Source organism: Aptenodytes patagonicus, chromosome 2, assembly GCF_965638725.1.
Source record: "Aptenodytes patagonicus chromosome 2, bAptPat1.pri.cur, whole genome shotgun sequence".
Classification (NCBI taxonomy): Eukaryota; Metazoa; Chordata; class Aves; order Sphenisciformes; family Spheniscidae; genus Aptenodytes; species Aptenodytes patagonicus.
Window position 1 is genome coordinate 38,314,973 of NC_134950.1, and position 14,820 is coordinate 38,329,792.

At 36.3% G+C, this 14,820-nt stretch overlaps 1 protein-coding gene across 5 annotated transcripts in view; it reads right to left on the minus strand.

Moving 5' to 3' along the window:
• The window catches only part of C2H8orf34 (chromosome 2 C8orf34 homolog), a 175,058-nt gene that overhangs the window by 118,068 nt on the left and 42,170 nt on the right, over positions 1-14,820 (minus strand). For 4 of the 5 annotated variants that reach the window (XM_076329589.1, XM_076329588.1, XM_076329592.1 and 1 more), the window contains exons 4-5: positions 13,508-13,636; positions 248-276 (exon numbers count right to left, since the gene is read on the minus strand). In XM_076329589.1, the coding sequence (XP_076185704.1) occupies positions 248-276; positions 13,508-13,636 (158 nt within the window). The remainder of the gene's footprint in view (positions 1-247; positions 277-13,507; positions 13,637-14,820) is intronic. The other variant, XM_076329590.1, reaches the window with a different exon arrangement.

A 14,820-nucleotide genomic window follows, 5' to 3' on the forward strand; every position in this document is an offset into this window, starting at 1 on the left:
CTCATCAAGAGTCTCTTAAATTCAGTGAGATTTTTTTTCCATAGTTGACAGCCCATCATGGATCAAGCTCTTAATGTATCAACATATACTGTACTTACCCATATAGCTTTCCATACCCAAACTTCCTCTGAACCCAACAGAACTGAAGTGTGTATGCCGGGACAGGGAGATGCAGCTGTCATTGCCTAAGATTATCACAGCCATCTGTCTTTTTTTTACTGTTCATTAGGCATACAGTAAATCTTACCTTATCAAGTTCATCAGAAATAGCAATGCCTGAAAACAAAACAGATTAAAAAAAAAAAAAAAAGAAGAAGATTTAGAAACATTCTTTCTATGTATGTCTTTTCCTACAGTAAGTAAAAGCAAGGTTTAATCTGAAAAGTTACATATTGTTCTCTGCACACTGCTGTACCATACAATGTATCATACTTTGTTCCATTAGTGAAATTGCCTGGAAACAATATACTCTTAACTTTCCTCAGCTGCAATATTATCAAAATGAGTTTTCAAAAAACTATGGAAATGGAAACAGCAGATGTGCCAGTAAAGTGACAATGAGCTTAAGTATACTTCTACCTGCTCTCTAAAATTAAACCAGCAACATAATATTTACATATGGACACATTATTATGCAAATCTCGCCCTGACCAGCATGCATAACATCATGCTGCAATTACAGGGCAACATGGACATGACTCTTCTCTCTTTCTCCATGGTTCAATGTAGAAATGATTCTGTGAAAACAGATGGAATTTAAAGAGAGGAAAATCTCAAAGTAAAATTTCACAATAGAATGCAAAACAGTTTTTCTAAACCCTCTGAACAAGAACTTGTTTATTTGCTCTTGTCCCTTCTGCTGATGCCTGCCTGAGGCTTTCCTATGCTTCCTTCCATCATGTCATCTAACTCTTTTAATTATGACTATCCTGTAGCACATTAAATATGCACAGCTGGTCTCAGAATTTTTAACACATCTACATGCCTCAGTCATATCACATGGAGAGATCAAGTAATCATACATTTAATGTTATCACATTGAAAATTCTGACTTATTGAAAGCAAAGTGTTTCCCAAGTTCCTATGAGGTTCGGTAAGAAACATTTCCAGGTCAGAACTTCAATTCAAAAACCAAAGAAAAGCATCTCCTGGTGGTGAAAATAGAGAAGTACCCAGGCATAGGAAGAACACACATCTGAAAGTTTTTTTCTAATTCATACCATGTTATCAAGACAACTTCTTCCAAGGAATGCAAGAGATGATATTGCGAAATATGTAGTATCAGCTGAGTGGAGAGTTATTCTTTCTCAGATCACACTAAAGATTGCAGCAGTATAAGCTTATTTCCATGACATTTTTATTTCTTACTATTTGGTATACAGTAACTACAGGAGTTCTTTGGCTTTTTACTGTGCTTTTAATCATTAACTTTATATGGCTAATTCTCAGTTTAGATGACTTCCTTATATCAATTTTTTGTTTTAAAAACAGTGAAGTGCTAGGAGAACTGCAATTACAATTTTAAGACCTGATCAACACATAAGAAATATGCCAGGAGTTAACAGAATATTTTCAGTCATTCAGTAGTTATAAAGTAGATTGTATTGAAAAAGATCCATTTTGCCTAACCCTTCTATCCCTCACAGCAATTAACCTGTTTTAGTAACTTCAAACTTTTATTTGGCCCAGACACTACACTAACGTCCATACAGTATAATCAGCAGGTTGCACCAACCTGAATCATTCAACAGGACTTTAATGTGTTATGAATTTCTTGAATCCCCAATGGGCATTTACTAGAGAGAAGATAACTGCTCTCTTGGAGGTAGTAAAAACATAGTTCAAGGTTCTCTTTATCTCAGCTTTGAAAACCTGATTTCCATCAACCAGCTCTCCATCACATTGGATGTATTTTGCATAACCAAGGTCAATCCATTTTACAACCACAAATGCTCCCTCTAAACAGACAAACTACCTTTTCTCAGCAATTTTCCATAATGTTAAGACGGTTCATTTTGTTTTGATAGGGGTTTATTTCCTCAGATTGGAGGTTGGACCCCTTTTTTTCTGCTTTCACAGATGCTCTGTGAATGGTTCTTTGAAACCTGGGAGCAGATGCAAGAGCAATTTTTCCCTGTGCTGACTCAGTTGTTAAAAATATTATTTTCAAGTATAGCAAAAGAAACTACAAAAGGCAACCCTGCCATTTCCAAGACTCCATTCCAAAAAATGCCAAATGCTTTTACTATTCAACTGCCTATGTTGCTAATCAAAGATCAGTACTGAAAGTACCAAATAGCAAATGGGAAAAACTGTATATACAACTGTATGCCTCACACAAAAAGCTCCACTAACTTCTCTGATTAAGTTACACATAAGCACATAAAATTGAAAAACATCCATAATCTAAAGGAGTGCTTTTAGTAAAATGCTTTTTTTGTATAAGTCCCATTGCTTCCCCAGAATTTACTCTGAATTTAGAGATGACTAAGATGAGTAATTGAATTGACCAGAATGCCTCAAATTTCTTCTTTACTAAGTTGCAAACAGTAGCAAGACACCAAAACTAACTGTATTTCTTAGATAAGCATGTAGAGAGAGAGCAGTTTCTGAAGACATCTTGCCAAAATAAAATTTTAAAAGTTTAGAAAACTTATCTTTGCAATCACAGAATTAAACCTGCAAACTCTTTTTACCTCTCTCTCTCTGATGTGGTATCAAGAGAAAAGAAAAAGGATTCTTGGGAAGAAATTTCTTAAGGAGCTTGTTACAGTAATCTTGGCATGGTGATTCTTCTGGAGGCGGGATTTACCATACTGTCAGTCATACAGATCTTTATGTTATGGCTTCACAGCTCCATTAACATTAACAAAACTCCATTAGTTACTGATAATACAACTCCGTTAGCAGAGACCGGGATAAATTAACCCATAAAAAGGTGGGTGTAAAAAAGCTTCTCATTTTCTTCCAAGACACTACTGCACCACACACTTAGTGTGTGCCCACTCTTACCAATTTTCTTTTGCAGTTTCCAAACTGACAAAATATCATGGCTGAAGTTGAGAGGAGGGGGGACTTGTACCCTGTGTGTAATAGACAGAAAATCACAACAACGACGTGATTTTTTGGGTGCACATCTCAGGTGGAATAATACGTACTTGAGTTTTGACAAAGTAGTTCCTCAAAAAATTAAAACCATTGCATATATTACCATAAAGTTAAAAAAAATAAAACACCTTAATCCAGAATCCTGAGAACACAACTAGAGATAGTCATAATTATCATACAAGAGTGTTTAGGATTTCTGTTATTCTCTTAACCCTTAGCATACTCCTGACTTTTTGGTAGTCTAATAGGTTACTGTCAGTTATTTTATTTTCAAGTAATCCATGGACAATTTAAAAAACTTGAATTTCTACAAAGTAATGGTAACAATGGTTGCTACCTCTGGTTCATGTAATTGCTAATATCCAGATACCAGTGTTTTCAAAAAGAAAACCCTCCTTTCGCTTATTTTGTATACTTGACAACAAATAATTGCTTGTTCTCTCTGTACCTTGTGTAGTTTGTTTTTTTTTTTCTCTGTGGCTTTCATACAATGTAAAAGAGGAAAAAAATATTTTTTATATATTCTAAATAGGAAAATGTCATTGTAAAAATCACAGAGTACTAGAGACAAAGGGACAGCCCATTCCATGAAACTACTTTAAATGGAAACAGCTATGTTTCAGGTTTAGGCAAAACATCCATAAGTGTAGCCAAAATGTCCATACACTAAAAGCCTTCCACCTAACAATTTAGTCACTTCCTCAAACTGCAGCCTTTTTTCATCACAACTTAATCCTAATCACCAAAAAGCTCTAATACCAGAAAAACTGACACACCTAGTTTGTTCAAGCTTGAATCCAATGGCTTTGTCATAATGTAAGTTATTAGGAACAACTGTTTCTGACTTCTCTCAGCTTAAAGCATTTAAAGCCTGACTCTGGGTGATGGTGAACGTAGAGGATGGAAGTTTTAGGGCTGCTTCATCATTGCTCTGCTTCAAGTCACTGAGCAGTGGATGAGAAGGGGACTGTTGAAAAAGTTCTCCTCCCTTTGTTGGGGAAGGCCTTCTGATGTCAAAGGCAAATCCTTCAGAAATAAAGGAGTATGGTTTTACCCTTTCTCTCACAGCAGCTGTTTCTCACAGACATTTGCTATAGCTTTACATCATACTATGACTGACAACTATACAATAGTCCTACCATTCTTACTTTTTGCAATGAGTAAGTGCAGTGTTCAGACTAACGGAGTGAGAGGTTTGCTTGCCATCATCAGCTAAGGCTCACAGACAAGGTTTACAGTGGGAATTAGTCAGGCATGTAACTGCCAATTTTACGTCTTTAAAAATCCTCCCTTTTACAAGTAATTAAGGGTGCTGAATTTTGATCAGGCATCACAAGTATCCAGCCCACTCAGCTGTCTGGTGAATCACACAGACAGATTCAGGGCACTTGTTTCTACTTTTGAGTGTAATGACCCTCTGTGCTGTAAGGGTACTGGAACAATAAAGTAATTGCTCTGAACATGCTTTCACGGTCCTTCAGAAATGCTCCACAGCCACAACTACTGCCATCTCTGATCAGCAACAAATCTGGAGTGGGGCTGTTCATGCTAGCACAGCCTCTCTCAACTAGAACACTTTCATCCTGTCAATAGCTTGGTTTTTGAAGAGAACTGGAAGAAAAATGTACTCTCTGATTGCAAGAAAGGTCTGGCACACTAGGATTAAATGAAACATGACTACCAGACAGTGTAATAACAACGCAACTTATCAATACTTATTATACTTTAATTACTATTATCACGCCTACATTAAGCAGATTGCCCGAAAGCATATCTCACTGTATTAGCCATATACCTTATGGCTTTTTTATACCTAAAATGTTAAACCAGTTGTTTGTCATGCCTTTTTTAAAAATTAGCATGGATTATTAAATTGCCCATACATATACAAAACCATTCTTTACATGGTTATCTTGGATTTCTGTTCCCCATCTTCTATCCCTTTGGCAATCTGCAGAAGCACAATGGTAAGAATGGAGAAATAATGATGACGATCATTACAGCATTATAGCATCTTCTTTGATGAAAAAGCCACCTCCCAAAATGTATCTGCACCATGTTTTAATGAAATAAATTCCCTTTTGAGTCTAGAATGAGTATCTTCCACAGTAAAGAAAAAACTTTCTGCTTAGGACATTCTGCTTAATTTCTAGCTTACCAGGAAATGAACTTTCTTTCAAAAGAAAAATGTACATCGTTAATAACAATTCCATGCGTCTTAAAAATGCCTAGCTCTTTCATATGCAGTTCTTAGCAGAAGAGTTTTATTTGTTGCTGCTCTCCTACAACAAATACAATTAATCCAGTACCTAATGCCTCTCCACTCAGTGGTATTATTCCTCTCTGAAGCGTGATTTTTAGACTTCTGATGCTCTCAATTCAACAGCATAAAATTAATTTTCAAAATAGTAGGCACCGTACGAGTTTGGGTCTTTCTGAAATGGCAAGTCATAAAATCCCTGCCTGTTGCATTATTCCTGATGAGCTTTACAATAGCTTAAAAACTTGCAATATCTTCATATGTTATACACACCTGAAATTATAGAACAGATGTTCTGATAAGAATGAAACTTCAGAGACATCTACCATTTTTGCTTTTATTTGTGGTCCTTAAATAATTATAGGAAGAAATAACACAAAATAAAAATTAGTTGAGATTTTTTTAAGACTTACATTTTTCTAAATGCACAACATACATCTGACAAGTCTAATGCGTACATAGTCATAAGAAAATAAAACGCTACTACTTAAATGTATGCCAGACTACCATTATTCAGCTCAATAGGAGCAAACAGCTTATGCATTTTCCTAAACATCCAGAAGATGGCCACAGAGCTCCCAATAGCCAGTTTTCCTACTTGCCAAACAAAGCTTTCTGGATTTGACATACAGGTTTTGACATACAGAGTTTAGACATACTAAGACAACCCCAATGCAACTCTGACTAACTTGACAAAATTCATTCTCAGGATCGGTCTAGGCCAGGGAACTTGTGAATGGCTGGACTGTCAACCTCATAGTGCATCACAGGGTCTGTAACAAACTCCAGGACAGAAACAGCATTATTATTCTACCATTATTAATACTGCAACTTTGAGCATGAACACAGGAATACCATATCATGTATCAACTGCCTGGCAGTTAACTGTCCCAATGCATTCTCCTATCCATTGTAAATCAGGGGAAGCATATGTTCCCTCACTGGTGGGACAGGCCATCTCAGATGTACTTGCATTTCCCGTGGCAAAACCTCGTGCTATACTGCAGCTGGCAGCATAGTAAATTCTAGCCCCTGTGCCTGTTTGCACCATGTATTAAACACAAGGTATATTGAAATTATCTATTTCACACCATCCTTGCATTATAAAAGACATAAAATGGTTGCTCTGGTTGCACCAAACAAAGCATTTCCCCCAGAAAATACGTACACGAGAACCGAACGAGCTCAGTCATTTCTGTATAGGAACTTTACAATAGATTTGTCGTTGGCTGTCATAATAGACATTCTTATATTATTTCCTTTACTTACGTTGCATCATTTTACAACTTTCAAAATTAGACATATTTCCTCCAGTAGTAACTCAGAGATTTTCTGTGAAGGCATATTGAACTGAAACCTCAGTTCTTGCCAGTGAGGGGCATATGTCCTCATATTATTAAACAATTATGTATCAAGTTTCTGTAGTGGTATCCATCTTGAATTAGGATAATATTCCTCCCAATATCTAGCCATATAAAAACAAGGGAAACAATGTCATCTACAAGGCACTACACATTAACATATCAGCCCACTGTACATCAGTATAGTCACTATCTAGGAAACATGGATTTAATCTCTCCTCCCCATGGTGGCTTTAAAAAAATAAAAATAATTAATCCCCAGCAAAAGAATCTGTTCTTTAGACTTGCAGCATTTCTATATCCAAATTTCTGAGTGGCTCCAATGGAGAATACAGGTTTCAGGATTAGGTTTGGTGAGTAATGAATTAGGCAAACAGAGAGAAACAAAATGCAAAGTACCCACCAAATATTATATTCCAGAAACTCTCCTAGGCCAAGGTCATCTCAGAAGAGAATAATCAGCACTGCAGAATCTTTCAGAACTCTTGATTTTAGGGAAAGGTATACACTGCAGTAGGTTGGTTGAGGTGGGTAGCCCACAACGGCCAGTAGCCAAGGACAGAGTCATAGCTCACCCTTCTACTACGCCCTGAATGCCAACCCCCTTCTACTAAGAACTAGAAAGTACCGTATCTGAAATGACAGTCACGCAAACCCCAGTTCTGCAATAGTGTTAGGGAAACTTTTAGCAAGCCAAATACTGTTCCAGAAAAGAACACTAGCTCGAAGAGACTCTAGTCCTGGAACTTAGAGTAGGCTAGGTCAGAATGGCAAATACCTCCACAAAGGTAATTAAAAATTTAACATCTGTAGGAAAAAGACACTTATAACTGAAGTAACAGTGATCTCCTGGCCATATAAGCCCCACTTTATAATTGAATAGCAATAATTATGTTCACATTCTTCCTGTTTCCATCTCAGAAAATATCATTATTTTGTATTATTACTCATACATCACACTAAAAGCAAATGGATTTTATGAGCAAAGGCAGTATCGGATAACAGCTGCAGTACTGAGATAAAATTATCTTCCTTAAAGGTTTGATTGAGCTTATCTAAAAATGTCGATCTCAAAATAAATCACAAACATTGATCTCACACAAGAATAACACGATTTTAAAGTTCAGCCTGAACAGAAGAAAGGAAAAATCCTCTACAGAATACTGATGACTAGTTCTGCGGTTCAATTAGCAGAACACATTTAGGGCTAGATGCTCAACTGATCATGGAGAAGTCATTTTTACAGACTAAAGTCCATTTCAGATCAACAACTGTGTGTGACTGAGAAAAAATACTAAAGTATTATGTCTCAAAACAATGCCCCTCGTGAGGTGATTGATAAAAGTCTAGTTACATGTCATGCAGGTGTGCATTCGCAGTTGTATCATCATCATCATCAGAAATGCCTGGTTTCAATGGGAAAATTCAGAGGTCTCTGATAAATATTAGTGGCATTCCATTCAAGTACATCTTCCGTAACTGGAATGTAAACCATTAATAGTTTCCTGTAGTGTAGATGCTTCTAAATGAAACACCATTCTAATGTGTTTCAGAGACTGCTAAATGCATTGAAGTAGTTCATGATGTATATATTAAACTTCTCACATCCCACGTACTCGCAGGTTCATCCACAAAACCGAGGACATGATTTTAGTGGTTTGTTAACATATTCTGATCTTTTTTTGAACTAGTTCTACCCTTATTGTTACGAGAGTTTTACTCTTGTTGCTTATCTTCTTCCCCATAAAAGATAAACAGAACATAGGCTTTTACGTTTCACTATTTTATCTTTTTCTTGAAGGGGTAAGATCATGCTTGTCTTTCTTAAGCTATGCATAAACAACATCACCTGATTCCAACATTATGAGAAATAACTGAGATACTCTGGAGGGACTCAGAGATCTTTCATTCTTGGAGATATTCAAAAGCCATGGACATGGTCCTGGACAACTGGCTCTAGGTGGCCGTGCTTGAGAAGGGGGGTTGGACCAGATGACCTCCAGAGATCCCTTCCAACCTCTATGGTTCTTTATTCCAGCAATATTTCCTACTAGATTGCAGATGGCTTTCTTATTTACCGATTATTTATTTATGATTACTCCCCTTCCAAATTAAGAAATAAAAGAGTACTTTTTTCCTATTGGTTATAGCTAGATACCATTATTTCTGGGATTCCCTCCAACTAACTGACTTGGATTGTTCCCAAATAGCTTTGGTTAATGTTAACTTACTACCATTTTCTGACCTTAGAATGTCTATTGAATCCAAAGCACCATACATTTGTTTCTTCCCCTCTGATCTGTAGTATACACCTGACCTTAACAAGGGTTCAAACATTACTAACAAAATGTTGGTTATCTCTGTTGAAAGGCTATGTGTAATTATGAAAAAGTACCTATCTCACAGTAGGACACATTGTCATCAAATGACGTTACCATGTGTAAATTGAAACATCCAGTACACACACATTTTCAATATGCACTCTAATCCTTAACTGTTCATATAAAAGACGTAAAGTTGTTCACAAAGCAGGCAGACCTCATACCTACTTTGCAGCAAGCTCTTGCTGATTTAGTCCTCATTTTTCCCACTCAAAACACTTATAATTCACTGTTTTCCATCTCTTGTTATCTGTTTTTCCATCCTCAGAAGATGGGGGGTGAAGACAGGTATATTCATGAGTAATGAATAGCTTATATTCCTTAGCTATACAGGAGATTTTAACTCTCTTTAAAAGACAAACAGGCCAGAAGGTTAAATACAAAAGCGTACATCTGAAACAGCATAGAACTTTTCTTATTTATGATCAGCTGAGGGAGAAGGATGATGGCAATAAAGATCAGAGACCTTGCAATCAAAGAAAATGAAACATGCACAAGTATATTCCTGTATGTGGCTTCATAAACCAAAATCTTCCCTAAATAGTTGACTTGATAGTTTAAAATCCACTTCAATGACACACAGCTGACTGGAGAAGCAAACGAAACCCAGGTTTCCCACATGAGTAGGCCTCTGGAAAATGTTATACTTCAATCACCAAGCTCCAATGCACTTAGACCATAATTATGGCAATACCCTTCTCCAGTCCTCAAAACTCGTAAGATACTTTTAACATTGAGTGTGAAGTCACTTTTGGTTTCTCAGATCTACTGCAGCACAGAATTACTCACATATTGTCTTGATGGCGCTTGGGAGGAGGGCTCCAAATATAAGGAAGTTCAGTTTTAATCACTAGGAGGACTAAACATAGGAGAGACCATACATCCAAGTGCCTGAGCCTCACCTTCCAACGCTTTCAGGCAGTTTTAATTTTGTGTGAAGTGCACACGTTTGTCTCAAAGCAGATATCTAGACTGCATAGTGAATGAAGCAATAGAAACTAGAGTTTAATTCACAGGCTGTGTCAGCTGCATAGCAGGCAATGAAGTCCTGGAAACTCACTACAAGATCCAAAGCTTATCTTTAAAAATGGAAATGCACTCCAGGACTTGATGGAAAATTCATTTAACTTCAAACATCTGGTTTTACGTGGCACTCTTCCCTGTTAAAATACTGAAGAATGAAATGAGAGGGTGCTGTAAAAAGCCATTGATAGTATGCTGTGATCATTTGCATACTCAACTATTTGTTGAGCCCGGTGTCTGTCACATACTGCTTTGAAAAAAGATTAGTATCAAATGTAGCATTAGACTCACAGACTTTATGGACGTGCTTGTAGAATCAAAAGCACTGACTAGCCTGCCCAAAACAAGCATTAACACGAGAAGGTAGCTATGGGACCTTGTCATGGCTTTTGTAAAATTCACCACATGGGATGCTTGTTTGGGTACAGCACAGAATAAGTTTCACGTGTCTTATACTTTTAAAGTTCTAGACGTGTCTATTCGTTGAAATCCTCCAAGATATTTTCTATGTGCAATCTGTATTCTATCTTTGGGAGAACAATAAAACCATATTTATTTTCAAAATTTTACCTTTTCTTTTTTTTCCAAAGTTTTCACATTTTTCATTTTGAATTTTTTTATCATCCTAACACGTAAGAAATCACAGCACAGAACAGATTTATTTCCTGAAATGATCTGAAAATCAGGAGTACAAAAACTGGAAACAAGGACATACAGCTTAGGATTAATCTGATGCAAGTGTTTAAATGATACAACCAAAAAGGCTAAAGTGCGAAATGAGTAACAACTATCAAAGAACAAAAAAAGCCACAAGAAAAGATACTATAAATATGCTAGGAAAGGAGGACAAAGTATAATACAGAACTATTACATCGAAGAGAAGGAAAGCAAATAACAGATGATACAAAGAAATCCCAGTGTTCAATACTTTCACTGCTTCAGTCTTTACAAAAACATTAATTGTGGCCAGATGCTTAACGCTAGTGATTTTAAGAGGAAAAACGGCAAGCTAGATGACAGAAAGCTGAAAGATATTCTGATGACTTAGATACATTCTAGTTGGCAGAATCTTGTGAAATTCACTCTAGAGCACTTAACTAACCAGCTGAAGAAACCTCTAATCCATTAACAACTGTCTTTCAGGAATGGAGAGGACAGAAAAGGGCAAATACCGTATCTGTCTTCGGAAAAGAAAAAGGGAAGATGTGGGGAACTACTAAACAGCAAGCCTAAATCTGACAGCAGCAAGAATATTTGACAAAATTGTTAAATAAACAATTTATCAGCATCTAATGGATGGGAAAGGTGATAAGAACCAGCCGACATGAATTTATCAAGAATGAATCGCATCAAATCAGTCTAATTGCTTTCTCAACTGGGAAACTTGCCTAGTGGATAAGAGGAGGAAGTAGATATAAAATACTTCAGCTATAATAAGACTTTGTTTACTGTCCTAGATGATACTCCAGTAAACAAATTAGAGAATTACATTCTAGGTGAAATCACTGCAAGGTAGATAAACATCTGGTGGGAAAAAACACACTTACTGAGTAGCTTTCAAGGGCTGCTTGTCAGATCTGAAATGGAATCATGGAGAGGTCTGACAATATTTCCATTAATGATCTGGATGAAGAAATAGAGAGCACATTCATGAAAGTGAACTTAGTATCAGGCTGCAAGTGATTTAAAGAACTCTGGAGGATAGGATTAAAATTCCATATTATCTTGATAAATCATCAGAAAACATCAAGTACTAGCAAGAAATAGTGAAGAATATTTCATTTGTGAAATAACTCTATGAAAACCTGACTCCAACAACACTGACCAGGTACATTCACCTCCCGTCCAAGTGTAGGACCCAAAAGAGCTGCAGTGTTTTGCACTCCAGTTAGAAAACTGTGGCAAAGAGAGGTACAGAATGCTGCAAACTGTATTTTAGGTATAAGGAAGCCAGAGCTCAGTGGAACCTACACAATATTCACAAGGAAAGACAAAGATGTAGGACTGAAGAGTGGATTTAGTCCTTTATTATTGAACTCTCACATCTGATTGGTTTGTATCTCCAGAGAGTGAATAAATAACCCTTTCTGAAATCGAAAAAAAATTGTTTCCGTATCTGTGTTAAGCTTGGTTACAAGTCTCTAAAGGAGAAAGGCTTGAAAATGACACTCGCACCCATCACAGCAACATGGCCAGGCAATGGTGGGGCTGCAAATCAGAGATCCTCATTGGAGGTGGTTTAGCTCCTTAGAGGCAGATTGATCAATTTACTAGAAATGTATTTGAAAAGAGCCCTGTAACTATACTATAATTAATATAAATATGAAAATTGCTCAGAACATAACTGTTGTGATCAACCTAAAACATTTGGGAGAGAAGGAATTTGGACAAACTAGTTTTGGGTATTTGACACAATTTGGAAAAATGCTGAATCTCAAAATTCTCCACAAAACAGATCTTTCATTCTTCATTCAGCTCTGTTTCTGACCTCACCATCAGCAATTTCTCCAGTGAATCAAGAAGTACTATGGATAAAATTTAATGAGAGGAGAAAGAAAATATTTCTCATTCAAATACCTCCCAGACCACACCATACTTAGTTTTTGTGTACCGTGGCAGAGAGTACTTTTCATACTTTGATAACTGTTAGTAGTGTTTGATCCCACCAATGTACTTCAGAATTCTTTTCTACAGAAAAGGAAAAAAAAAAAAAAAAAAACCAAACCACCAAAAAAAGCTATTCCTCATCATATCCAGTAATTGTCAGAGCTACTCCTTACACAAGCATGCTATTTTTAAACACTGCTCCTGTTTGACTATGTCTTTTAGGGGATAATACTTGGGTTTTGTTATGAAATAATTGGCTACCATGTTTCTGAGTATTTATTTGAGACGTGTTAAAATATTTATTTGAATTGCTTTTGAAAACTGGAAGGAATTAATTGGGATCAAGGATATAAAATACCTAATTGTTTTTTCAATGACAGGTCTGATCTCCATCAATGAGGTTAAGGTTTCACAAAGGTTAATCCAATCTAACTGCTACCACCCGAAGGAGCAGTCTCACTGCTGCATGTTCCCACCATTTTCCTCAAACCAGCCTCTTGTGTCAATCTCATTATGAGCTAATTCAGCTCACTGAACTGGCAGAAAACTAATGTAACAAAAAAGGAGGTGCAGGGGAAGTAGTTTCAGTCAGCAGGAGAGCTGCTAAATTATCTAAGACATTCTGTAAACCTCATCAACAGGAATGTAACTGCTGATGTCAATGAACTTGGTCTTCATTGAATAGAAGACCACCTTCTTGATATATACTTCCAAATTACAATTCAGGCTGCATGGTTACATTAAAAAACTAAAATCAATCAACTTACTGCGAGACAGATTCTCAAGGGCTTTTCCAAGTTTTTTGCTCTCTTGAAGAATATGATTTAGTTCATCAAAATCATGGTTCTCCGGTTTTGTCCTCCAATCCCATTTAGGATGCTCTATTGACCTTGGCACTAAATATACACAGATATATAGATGAAGTTTAGATTTGGCAGTTCAGACTCCTACAGTAGAAAAAAACCTGCACAATGAGGTTACAAGCTCAAGTACCTTGAGTGGAAATTACTTAACTATCCTCCTATTTTAACAGCTGGAAGTATTTTCTTTCGTCAATGTGAAGTAAAAATTAAAACATCTATGAACAAATGCATACTTGGGATGATTCTTGTCACTGAATTAATTGGTAAACAGGAATAATTAATAGTAACAATTAAAAATAATAAAAATAACGCAATAACAGAAAAATGTAATAAAAATCTTGCATATGAAGGTACTTCATTTACATCAAAATAGAACTGTGTGTCCTAGGGGCCAATAAGGAAGAATGTCAAAATGAAAATGAGTAACTGGTACTTTTGGCTTTGCTAGTCATTTTATCAAAAAGAAAAAAGAAATATTTTAGATAAAGCTTTTAAAACATGTATATGCAATTTTTTTTAAAAAAACTCATCAAGTGTAGATAACAGTTCATAAAAACAGTGAAACAAAATATGTCTCTATTGTTCATGCTGTACAGCCTATAATCTTTATGCCAATACTTAAACAAACTCGATCTTTGGGAAGCACAGTCCCAAGCTTACAGTCTCCTATTCATTATCTATTACCAAAACCTTTGATTTAATTTTAAAATAACAGCTTCTCAACTGCTGATCTAACTTTACCTACAATGGCAGGGAAGAAGAGAAGGAGTTTCTGAGATACGTAGGACCCACAATAAACAGAGCTGCATCGACCAATGTGAACATTTTGAACAATTTGTAGAAATGAAAACAAAAATTGTGCTGTCTCTGGAACTGCAGTTTAACATGTTCTTTTTGCCAGTGTTCTGAACTAAGCGATCTGCTGCCTTCGCCACCAAATGCAATTGTTGGGTTGTCTCCAAACACAGCATTACCGTGCTGAGAACTGCACATGCTGGTGTGAAGGTGATGATGCCTAGTCCACATTCCCAACAGAAAGGACCAGTTGCATTTATCAATGGTTGCTAACTACTCATTTAAAAATAACTTCAAAAACAAAGCCTATAATGTCCAATATATCCTGGCCAGCTTTGAAATTTTTATTTACTATTTTGACAGCTGTCAACTAATTTATGCTTACAAACTTCACTGTCATTACATACTAAGAAGGAAACTTG